General features: G+C 45.0%; 1 protein-coding gene across 2 annotated transcripts; it reads right to left on the bottom strand.

Moving 5' to 3' along the window:
* Nucleotides 1-1,063: 1,063 nt before the first annotated feature.
* TMX1 (thioredoxin related transmembrane protein 1) lies at nt 1,064-11,253 on the bottom strand. Of its 2 annotated transcripts, none has more exons than XM_019550964.1 (8): nt 11,070-11,251; nt 10,211-10,326; nt 8,935-8,980; nt 6,639-6,767; nt 5,599-5,644; nt 5,402-5,503; nt 5,225-5,294; nt 1,064-4,606 (listed from the first exon to the last, which is right to left on the bottom strand). In XM_019550964.1, exons 1-8 carry the CDS (start codon nt 11,207-11,209, stop codon nt 4,428-4,430), a joined length of 828 nt encoding a protein of 275 aa, XP_019406509.1. In that variant the 5' UTR covers nt 11,210-11,251; the 3' UTR covers nt 1,064-4,427. The 2 variants fall into 2 exon arrangements, with proteins under 2 accessions (XP_019406509.1, XP_019406510.1); XM_019550965.1 differs by having other exon boundaries at nt 4,478-4,606; nt 5,221-5,294; nt 11,070-11,253.
* Nucleotides 11,254-12,328: the final 1,075 nt, after the last annotated feature.

Below are 12,328 nucleotides of genomic sequence, written 5' to 3'. Positions count from 1 at the left end.
TGCACAGTCCTGTTCTGCCATTTGACAATAATAGGGGACCTTCAAAAGTTCACTGAGAACGACTACCAGCTTTAGTTTTAGTCGACGTTTACCCCAAGAATCAGTGATGTACACAACTTTAGAAGAGTAGGTTACAGCAAGTGTTATTCCATCACGCTGACTGTGCATACCTGCTTTAAATTCCAGATGCAATGAAGATGAGACTCAGCCTTTTGGAAAACTGATATTCAAGCATTATGAATACAAATATACATACGTGACAGATGCTTATTACATACTCACATTTGCTACATTGCAGCCCTGGGCTGACCAGCCTGGGTAAACATTTCTGGAGTACAGGAACATATAGATCAGGGGTGTCCAACCTTTTTGAATGTGGGGCCGGATCATGAACCTTATCACCCAGTGGGCTGGTGAACCACATTCAAAGACCTCACAGGAAGCGGTATCACATCACACCCCCGAAACGACAGTACAGTGTTTACTTTAGTTTCCCACTGCAGCACCTCGGGCCTCAGAAAACAGTTTGGAGGGCTGCGTGGCAGCCTGCAGGCCATATGTTGGACAAGCCTGATATAGACATAATAAGTAAACTTAAAAAGTATTCACAGGCTAGACCGTACCATTTTATAAAAAGCATGACAATACGATTTGGAAATGGTCATACAAGTACATCCAGTTACCCTATGGGTGACCTAAACAGTAATGAATAAATTACAATAGCCACAGGTAAAGTTCTGTAACCCAAAGGCAGAATTCAAGCAACCCAGAGTCACTACGAGTTAATTGGACTAACTCAAGTTTTTATTATCTGCCTATAAATCCTGGATACATACAGGAGAGGCAGGCATTTAAAAGGACAAAGTCTTCACCCTCTAGCATGTCTTTTACTAAACTACCAATTCAACATTTTTTAAATACACAAATAGCTTGGGAAAAAAAAAGTTATGCAGGGACTGTTTTACGTTGCATAAGTTACCCAGATCTGCTTCTTTGTAAGCAACAGCTACACCTAAACAGAGACAAGTTCTTGCTCAAACAGTGCATGACATGTCAAGTTCGGAACCAGCATTTTTCTATGGTAAGAACATGCAGCATTTTTCTATACACCTCTGCCTTCTCTCAAGCCCTCTCAGAATACAGGTTTCATTGTTAAATTAAGTGTACAACTTAGCCAATGCAGTGTTGTTTCTTCCAGGTGCGTCAAGAAGTTATTGCTTTATTCTACTGGTAACAAACTGTGAACTGAATTCTACAGCATTTAAGGCAACCCCCTGTAACACCTTAAGTGTGTTGTGTGATGCATATGTTCATTTACACATCAAAAGATTTAACTTGAAACAAAGTGTGGGAACACTTGATTAAAAGGATGCTGACAAACCGGAGTGGTTTACAGAGCAGCACCTTACTTGGAAAGCTGTTCAGACAAAGGCTGGATATTTATTTTCCTGGGATATACCAGACCCAGAGCACTGAAGCTTAGCAAGAAGAGAAAAAGGAAGGACCCATTTTATTAGCTGACTGTCTGAGAACCATCTCGAACTATTTGCTGGACAGCAGAAAATATCTTGTATTCCTTGCTTTTTCATTCACAGTATGTTAGCTGAATCAAGGTTAAACCCAGACACTTTTTTTTTTTTTAAACAATGTTTAAGACAGGTCTCAGACAAAAAAAACTCTTAGCACCCTAATCAACTCTAGATACATTAAAATTCAATGGCAATGTGTTAATGCTCAGACTGTTTTCATGCAACACCCTACAGTAACTCATTGACACATTTTTCTGTTGGCCTAATAAAAGTCACTACACTAGTAATATATTGCTGGACCATTTCTGGTTTTAGAGTGACATTCTATAATGGGAGGAGGAAAAAGCTGGTGGGATTAAACACATCGGGAATCCCACAGTAGCTGTCTCTCAGTGACTTGAGATGAAAATATTGTTTGCACTGAAACAAGAGATTTATCTGTCAGCCTTATAAATCCACTGAGGTGACTGTCACAAGTGTAATGCATACGCTGGAATTTGTATCTACTAGTCATTTGCTAATTTTTTTATGATGTTTTTGAAAAAAAAGTTTACTACGCAGAGTGCTTGGCAACAAACAAGTTCAGTGTTCACACATGTTAATATAATACTTATACATACACAGAGGATACAGATCTTTATAAAGAGGAAAGGAGAAGGAATCTAAATTTAGGGCATACCACTTAAAGCAGTGCTGTTGGAAAGTTGGCAGCATTTCTTTAAGCTCAAACTAGGCACATTTTAACTACACCCACTTCAGATCTGGTTGAGGAAAAACTTTACAGACACGACAGGACTGACATTTCAGGAAAGCTTTTTGCAAACTAAGCCAGTTTGAGCCTGAGTCACTGAGAGAGAAAAAATTGCATGAGGTTAATTGAAGCCATTTTCAGAGCAGAAGAATTACACTTTATTTAGACAAGCAGTTCAGCCATCCAAGAGTCTCCTATAAACATGCTAAAAAGCAATGCTATTAGTGAGAGATCTCAATGTATTAGAAAGGATCTTGTATTAACTATAAAATGCATTTAAGGAATTTCAATTTGTAGGCTAGCAAGAATTACTGCAGCAAGCAAATGCCACCATCTCTTAACTTTAGCTGTTGGTTTTAAACACAAAGTAGGTAAGCCGCATCAATACCACCAGATAACTCTGGACCAAGATCCAAAATAAACTTATTCATGAATCAAGCTTTAGACCCAATTCTATGTTGTCTACTATCTGTAATAAAGGTTAGGTTTCCAAAAAACGTCACAAGAAATGTCTCTGAAGAAATGTATCCTTTACAGTAACATGAAGTAATCAGATGCTTTACAGAACTTGAGTGCAAGGAGTGAAGTGTGCCTACATCCTTAGAGAAGACCAATCAATTCCATAAAAATGTTAAGTAATCCTTGTTTAGCTACTCAGAAAAGCTTTCCCTTTTCAGACTTAGGAAGGGCATTGAATTGACTGGACTCTAACACGGAGGAAGCAAAATACACTAGCATTGTTCTCAGTGCTCAGCACTGTTCTCAAGGCCCAGGAAACCAAGAGACCAAAAGGACTACTTGTATTTGAAAGAGTTATAGGGTCTTATGTAATTAAGTCAGGATTGGCCTGAGTGACTTCTACAGAATGAACAACAGGCAAAGAAATGCTTTGAACACACTCTGGAAACGTATTGACTCTGCCAAGAATCACTGTCTTAGAAGCAGCTCCTCCACACTGCATATGCAAGCAGAGTGTGCTATTTATGCCTGAATGAGGAAAGTTGGGCATCTTGCTTTCTTCGTGAGGAAACGCCTACTAATACAGTTCAGTTACCTAGGATACACTGAAAAGCAAAACAGTTCATTTTAAACTTACAGCAGAAAATACACTTTCCCCTCAGAAGATCAAGAAGAGAAATGTTACTTGGAACTGCATCCTAGATAACATGGTCAGGAACCATACTCCCCCCACTTCCAAACCTCGGCATTCATTCTCAGCACCACAGGAAAAAAAAAAAAAAGAGAGAGGGGCTTCCTAAGAATTAGAGATTTCACTCTTCTGCTCTTTCAGCTTCAAACCCCTTCCCTTAAGGTCATCAGATTTGTAATTTTGGAATGCAAGATGCCTTTTCTGGGCCACAGAGGAAGACTGGTTCAGAAGAAAAAAAAAAAGGTAATCTATGTAAAAGAACAGAACAGCAGACAAGCAGAAGTGGCTTACAAAAGCTTTTTCCCTTTTAATGTAACAAGACACTTCTGCATCAGGCTTAAGCACAGCTGCCATTAGTAAACCATTAGCCTTTTCTAAGACTACAGTGAGTTCCACATTGCCTCAACTTCTTTTCACCGTAGGCCTGTATTATTTGGAGTAAAGAAGCTTTTACCAGCATTTGCCATCACAGCTAACAGAACAACAAATTAGAATAATGAAAAACAAACAAACAAAAAACCCCAAACCAAAAAGAACACCCCCCCCCCCCAAAATGAAGCAAAAACCCTGGCAAAGGTCCCAAAATATAAGGATTTTTCTCCAGCTTCTCTTCAGTGTGATACAGGACCAATCTACACTGAGAAGTCCTTCCAGAGGTTCTAGCAAGCAAAATTAGTTAGTATGTGTTTCTTGCCATGCTCCCCCATACCATGAATATACTGGTTTTGCATTTTGTACAACTGACCCATAGAAGAAACCACTCAAAAAGCCAGAAAAAACTATTCCTTGGCACAACTCTGCAGACACAGTAGTAAGTTCAGCCACCTGCGATAGCTAGTTTTAGTTTCAAATACCTGATGCCAGTGATATTTTTAAGAAGGTACCTGTTTCTGAATTAGTGATAAGAGTCACAGCTCTCTTCAAGCAGAAGGCTCTGGTACATTCAACTCTTTTTGCTTTTTATAACTGACAAAAGAAATGCCGTAAGTAAATGAAACTAAGATTTATCTGTTGTGGCGGCAGGATTTACAGGGCGCTGTCTTACAGCATTTGTTGAAGAGTCTCTGTCTACCAACTCTTTATTCTCTGCTTCATCATCTGAAAGGTCTTCTTCATCTGCTTCTTGCTCCTCATCCAGTTTTTTCAAAAACCGGGATGATTCTGATGTTAATTTTTCTTAAAGAAAAAACAGAAAAGTACTCTCAGCACCTCAGAAGTTGCTCACTTCAGCAAAGATGTATTTTAATAGAACTCCTGAGCAGTTTAAAGCAGTGAACCTTGATCAGGGTGCCATGGGACTCATAAAAGAAAGGAAACATGGGGATTATCTAGTGTGGAGAAGAGAAAGCTGAGAGGGACTTTATTGGCTAGACAATCCCCTTGCTGGGGTCATTTGATCCCAGTATTCCTTTCTGCCATGGCAGGGGGTCGGACTCGATGATCTGCTCAGGTCCCTTCCGACCCTACTAACTATGAAACAGTCTTCAAATATCCGAAAGGTTGTTAAGAGTATGCTCGAGCATTTAAGTGTTGGCAAAACTACTTCCACCCAATCAGTAACAGTCTGGCTCTTCTAACCCTTGCCGTTACTCTACCATAGAACTTAAGACACCAGGCAACCAGAATTTTTAAAAAGTTGCAAAAAAATCACTGACTAAAGTTCTGACATGTTTGCTAACAGTGTTGTGTTCTGCAACCTGACTTCGTGTTAGGTATCCATTTTCTCTCACAGAGATTTATAGAACGGTTCACTTAAAATTAAATTAAGTGTTTTAGAAACAATGTCGCACTTACTTGAATAAGGATATTGTTGCGGCCTGTGCCTTTTGGAGGGACAAAGACAGTCTGCTAAAAATACCATGATCTGAAAACAGAACACACATTTATTTGATTCTGAAAGGCCAAACAACATTTGGTTTAAGGCAATATAAAAATAGGTGCTGTGTAGTAACTTTCAAAGTATTTACTTACAAGTCCTAGTACCAAACCAGAAAACAGAGTTGCCAATGCAAAAATGGCATATGATCCCCAAACCGGTATGCCAATGTCCTCTGTTATGTAACTGTGGCAATGCTAAAATAAAAGAAATACGCATCATTTCAAGCACAGTAGAGCCCCAAATTTGTCTTGATATAGTTATTCAAAAATATTCAAGTTTGAGCACATACCCTGATCCACATTGATAACTGAAACAAAGCAGACATACTGCTCATCCTGAAATTAAAAAAACAGAAGAGTAAGTGAAGACAGCCATATTTACAGAAAAGAAACATGTGTATAGAACTACGACTGTGCGATTCAGACCAGAACTAAATAACCATGTTGGTTTTACCATCACCCCAAAAGGTTGATTTTTCCCTCCCAACCATTTTTCTTCTATCCTTCTGCACTGTATTTTACTCTACAATATTCTTCCCTCTTAGAAGATGGAGAATTCTGGTACCCGAGCAAATTTCTTCAGGAAGTTTTTGCATGAGGCCAATGACAGATTCTCACATCACTTTAAGCCTGCACCTGCTGAACTAGCACCTTAACTGATTTTTATTTGCATGAGACTGCTCTTCTTCAGGTAGCTGAAGCAGCAGCTAGAGTCGTTCTTAAGTAACTAATGCAAAACAAAAGAGGTGTTGCTAGGACATCAAGACTGCAGTTATAATAAAATTCAGGGTATGAAAAAGCTATAGTCCTTACAGCAATGTTAGTATAGTTATACTAGAGAAAACATCTGGTACATTAACAGGGCTGTTATCACTGCTACCTTAAAGTTAAGTCTTGTGTTGTGACCCCTCACTGTTATTGTGCATTCTTAACACTATGTTAATTTTCGCATTCAGTCCTAATCTGCTTTAAAGGAAACACAAGACATCTTGATCAGCGATGAGATGAAATGTGCACTTATGGAAGCATTATGCATGCCTCTTTCCTAAGGCAAAACATTCAAAAATTTTACTGTGTTTTCTTACCATAGTCATTTTTCAAGTAATGGAATACCAATAGCATAAGCATATCTTGTTTGTTGCTGTGGGCCAACATCAACTGATCTAAGTGCCAAGTTTCAAGTTTAGATGTTTTGAATTCTCAGCAATAATGTTTTTCTTTTAGAAATCTGAGAACTTTGCAAAGCAAAATTTAAGTTTTCTGTGGTGTATAAAAAAGCCAGAGGCTCTAGACCAGGATGTCTCAAAGCAAATTAGAGATCAATACTTACATCAATGAGGAAGGACCAAACCAGGAAGAAACTGGTTCAATAGATTTCCATTCTTTATCACTGATGAAATTTATGAAGTCATTTTTAGTCCTCGGGCCCTGATACCTCCTAAACTCTCCATCTTTACAGCTGCTCAAGGGAAAAAAGAGGCGAGTCAAGATTACAAAGGAGCACAACAGCATGCAACATTTAACAGCACTTTCCCTCCCCTATTCCATAATCATTCTTTTATGTTGCTTTAAAACCAAAGTTCTTAGAAAAACTGAAAACCACCACCAACAAAGATCTTGTACTACAATAGCTTCATACTGTGCTTCTATAGAAAGCATCCTCTTAGTGCATTTACAGAAGTGGAACTTAGATGAGGTAACAGGCGAGTTTGAGAAACAGAAGCACTCATTGAACAATGGATCAACTAAGGGCTACAGGCAAAATACAGTCACTGCATAATATTCTAAGTAGAGCTGTGTGAAGCTTTGGTAGCCGATTCAATTTGGAGGAGATTTGGCCCGATTCGGGGACTGAATCTCTGAATCGAATCGGGAGACAAAGTAAACACTCCGAATCAATCGGAAGCATCCAAATCAATTTGGAACAGCTTCGGCCAATTCAGCCATAGACATACTGCTCATCCTGAAATAGGTCTGTTGGGGTTAGGGGAGGGAAGGGGCATGGGAGAGGGAGGGACTGGGGATGGGGTTGGGACAAGCTGCCCACCCGAGGCAGGGGGCCATGTTACTTGGGGTGGGGGGCGTGCAGGATTCAGATGCAGCAGGGCTGAAAGCAGGGGCTCCGCCCTGCTGCCACTTGCCCAGCTGGGTGGGGGGCAGGATGCAGGCATGGCTCACTTGGGGAGGAGGGGGGCAAGTGGCAGCAGGACAGAGCCCCTGCAGCTCCTCCTACCAGGGCAGAGGCAAGCACAGCCCAAGGAGCTGCAGGAGAAGCCTCCATGGCTGCCCTGCCTGGCCCCAGCCTTCAGCACTTAAAAAAAGAGCCCCGCACTCACCGGCTCTTGCAGCAGCGATTGGGGGCTCATGGCAGAGCCCCCCTGCAGTGCACTACACAGTGAGGATCACACCCCGCCCTGCCTGGCACCCGCACAGCAGCTGCCCTATGGTGCTTGTGTAGCATGGTTCAGCAGGGTGCCGTGTGCTCTCTGGGAGGTGGGGCAGTTTCAGCAGTCAACTGGAACCTAGCAGCACTCAGCCCCAGGGCACCAGCTGCATAGGTGCCAAGGGAAGTAAAGGGGGGGGGTGATTCCCCACTGCCCCCACTTCCCCGTGCTGCAGAGGGGCTCTGCCACAAGTGCCCAGAAGTCTGAGTCGCCACTACTGCAGCTGACGAGTGCGGGGCTTTAAGATGCCAGGATGTTGGGGCCGGGTAGGCTCTGCCATGTGGTCCCAGAGCCCCCACAGCCACTGCTGCTGCTGGTGAGTACGGTTTTGTTGGGGTTTTTTTTTGATTCCCGGACTGCTGGGGCCAGGCAGGGGGGCTATCGGGGTAGGCAATCGGAGAGCGGGTCTGTACAGGGGGCGCTCTGCCAGGAGGTCCCACAGCGCCTGCTACAGCTGGTGGGTGCGGAGTTTGTTTCCCCCGCCCCACCCCAAATGCCAGGAGGCTGGTGCTGAGTGCGGGATGGGGCCAGGCAGGGCAGCCATGGGGGCTTCTTCTGCAGCTCCCTCCACCCAGGGAGAGGCAGGCACAGCCAGAGAAGCCGCGGGAGAACCTGCAGCCACCCAGCTGTGCCTGCCTCTCCCCGGTGGATCCGAATCACCGAATCTCTCCAAATCAGCACCAAATCAGCTTCAGAATTGATTGAGGACAGTGATCCAAATCAAATCATTGCCCTGCAAATCAGCCAAATCCAAACTGAATACTTCCCTCTTTGCACAGCCTAATTCTAAGACCCAAGCTATGCAGAAAGATGGACAAGAGCAGGGGTTGACAACATTTTTGGGCATGTATGTTGGTGTGCTGGGGCAGACAGTGGGGCTCCTGAAGGGCCCAATCCTTGTTAGGACAGCACAGCCCCGGCCTCTTCCCCAAGGCATGTGCGCCAGACAAAATGCTTTCGTGGGCCACATGCATGCCAGGTGTTGCCTAGCCCTAGGCTTGAGGATACCAATTCCCTGTAGCTTTAAAATAAAAGTAGCATTAATCTTACAAAGATGTTGAACATTGTCTTCCATCCCGAACACCAACCAGACCACACCAATAAAACTAAAGATGTAGAAACATTTTTCCTCAAGAAAAATCCATGCATTTTGCTCTGTTGTTATAAAACTGTGATACATACTGGTAGATGGTTGGCAGTGCTGTTATGATAAACCGCCCACTTAGTCCTGGAAGAGAGAAAAGTAACTTTTTAAAAGGGTTAGACCATGTTGATCCACAAAGAGATAAGCAGCAGAATTACTGTACCATGGATCTTGACTGAAAAATGCAAAACAGTGGTTCAGAAGCATAACTGCTATTGGGATCAAACGCAGACTGGCACATACACTTTGACATACTGAACGCTATCTAATGGACATAACCCAGGACAGGGAAGCTTCTGGCAGACATTGATTTAAAAGGCATGATCTCTGATCCAAATTACTGCAGTTCCTGATGTATGCACAGCAGGATACACAATTGTTGGGACTGATAATCACAACTGCTAGCGCACAGAGCCCGCCACCAGTGACACATCTCTGACCCCATTTCTGACAGACTGCGTGGAGCCTGGGGTCAGCATTATATGCGAAACTTCTTTGTAGCAGGTTCGCTCTGTTAATGTGCCATAAGTTGGGGTGATCGCAGACCATGTGAACATATTAATTGTGCACAAGTGCAAAAGGACCCCACCTTGGTTGAGATATCCAGAGACTACTGTAATACAAACAGGATGATATTTTTAAAAGCAACACAGAGATTTAACAGCAGTGTACCTTCAACTAAAACATTCTTGAAAATGCCTCATCCTAGCAGAGCTAAGAAATAGTAACACATTCTCAGCACCCTTACAAAAATTACATTTAAATAATGTCTATCGTTTTTCTTTTTTTTATTGATAGCCAGGGATCCTGGGTTTTCTGACTAAAGAAAAAAAATCCCCAATTTTTGGTTTGAAAGAAGTAACCCCAAACCCACATTTTTCTACGATTAAAATGAAATACTACTAATATATAGATACAGATCTATATCTATAGATACAGTAAAAGCTCTGTTTTCTGGCTCGAGTGGGGAATGGGGTGTGCTGGTAATCTAAAAATGCTGGTTACTTGAGGCACTGGGGTTTCTGGCTGGACATGGGCATGGGGCAGAAAGAGGTGGGTGACACAGGCTCTTATTATATAGATAGGTAGATAGAGTAAGGGAGAAGGAGAGGGAGGGGTTTCATTTTGATCGATCACAGAAAAATGTGGCTTCTGGATTACTTTTTTTAATCAGGGAAAACCAGGATCCCTGTTGATAACAGATTTATTCAGAAACTGGCTTAGAGCATCACCGGAAAGGAAACAAGGAAAATGAGTACCTGAAGGCTCTAGTTTATTGTATTCTTTGCGTACAACAAATCATTACAGGATTACCTGGCTCTTCCGTCACATCCACCTTTGCAATGTTAACCTCCAGATCTTCCCCCCATTCCGCAAACTTCTCCCACTCCGGCTGCAAGCTCTGGCAGGCAGGACACCACGGTGCATAACTGGAAAACAGTGCCCATTTCAAGGAGGGGGAAAAGCCTGTGTGCCGCACGCCCACGTGTGCCACAGTCCAGGGAGGGATTTGCACCACGATTCAACACTGCTTCTTGCTGCAGGATTACCCTCCAGCTGTAACCTTTCCCCAATGTGTGACAAATAAACGATCCAATCAGGGATCAAAAGCGCTGTCCTGGCCCCACCGTACCCCTTCCCAAACCCACTCCTCACATGATCTAGAAAGAAAAGTTGCGAGCCCCAGGTACCAGGGGGTGCAACGTTAGGAAAGAGAAAGGAAATGGAGGATCCCCAGGAGGTAACGGGCAGAGAGAGAGAGAGCAGGCGTGAAATAAAGCAATGGCTGCTCCTGGGAGAAGGGGGGTGGGGGTGGAGGTGGGGAGAACACTGCCTGCAGTGCCAGAGGTAAGGAACCAGGCCCAGGCAGGACCCTCCCCAACCCCCCAACAGGAAGACCTGGTTGGGGGAAGGGCCACCCTGGGGAAGGAGTGCCTTGACGAGGGGGTGGGGCACCTGGGGAGAAGCACTGTAAGGGGACTGAGGAGAAGTGCCTCGAGGGGAGAGTGGGACGGGCGCCCCGGGGGGGCACCCCAGGAAGGGGGGCTCAGATGTGGGGAGGGGTGAACCAAGGGGAGACTCTGATGGGGGGGCGCCCTGACGTGGGTGGTATGGAGGAGGGGCTCTGATGGGAGAGGGGCGCCCCGAGGAGGTGATATCGCCGCACACTCACAACTCGATCATCCACTCGCCCTGCAGCAGGTCCCGCCAGGTGCTGTCCGTGAGGGTCTTCACTTGACTCCGCTTCCCCAGCGCCCCCGGCAGTACTAGCAGGAGCAGCCCCACCACGGGCAGCAGCCCGGCGGCCGCCATCTTCTCCCGCCGCCGGCCGCGCACTTCCGCGTTCGGGCAAGCCGCCGCGCTCACCGCGCATGCGCCGCCCCACCCCTCCGTAGCCCGCTGGCGGAACCGAATGCCCTGAAACCTGCCTGCGCCTACGGAAGAAGCCAGGCCTAGATCGCGCTGCGCACGCGCAGGGGTGGGGGCACCGCCCTCGTGGGTCGGACCTGAGTGACAGGCGGCTGGGGGCGGGCTCAGCGGGTTGCGCAGCCAATGGGGCGTCGAGTTGTAAGGCGCGCTTGTGGATCTGCCCTCAGCGCTGCCATGGCTGTCCCCGCCCGCAACGCCATAATAATTCCCCATTTCCTTTCTCTTTGCCGCTTGGTGCGTTGCAAACCCCTTATCATGTGCCCCTGGAAGTGTCGTTTTTCTAATAGGCCTCTTTAGTCACTCCTCGCACAGCAGCCCCTTCATACCATTGAGCCTCTGCGTTGAGTCCTCTCCAGCGTCACGTCTATCAGGGTCCCTGCGCTGAAAAATGGCAGCAGGGGCACTTTAATTAAAGCTCGTTCAACGAGCTGTGGTCCAAGCGCGGCCCTGACACCGGGTTTCGGTGTGGGGATGCTGATACACATGATGCTCCGGGTGCTTTAGAGTGGCTCTAATTAAAGCCCCCTCGCCCCGCCGCTCCCGGAGCATGTGTATAAACACCCAATGGTTTCAAGTTGATTCAAGGGAAGTTTAGGTTAGATATTAGGAAAAACTCTCACTAGGAGGGTAGTAAAGCACTGGAACAAGTCACCCAGAGAGGCTGGCTAATCTTCATCCTTGGATGTTTTTAAGACCTGGCTCGACAAAGCCTTGGCTGGAATGATGTTGTGGCTCGTCTGGGTTGGAGCAGGGAGTTGGACTAGATGTGACCTCCTTGAGGTCCCTTCCACCCCTCATTTTCTATGATTACCTACATCCAGAATAAAGAATCACAAAGCTGGGCTCATTGACAGTAAAGGGACGAGCCCCAGATACTTTACTGCAATCTGGTGCTATTGTCAGCTCTGGGATGTTTTCCCCCTTTATACTTACAGAAAACATCTGGCAGAGAGATGATCAGGATCCCAGTTATTGAGTATTACCCCTGCATGAGTTAGTTTC

The sequence above is a fragment of the Crocodylus porosus genome, unplaced genomic scaffold (genome assembly GCF_001723895.1).
Source record: "Crocodylus porosus isolate Cpor-Errol unplaced genomic scaffold, CroPor_comp1, whole genome shotgun sequence".
NCBI lineage: Eukaryota > Metazoa > Chordata > Crocodylia > Crocodylidae > Crocodylus > Crocodylus porosus.
The sequence above is the reverse complement of the archived record's forward strand: the minus strand, read 5'-3'. Positions and strand labels throughout refer to the sequence as shown.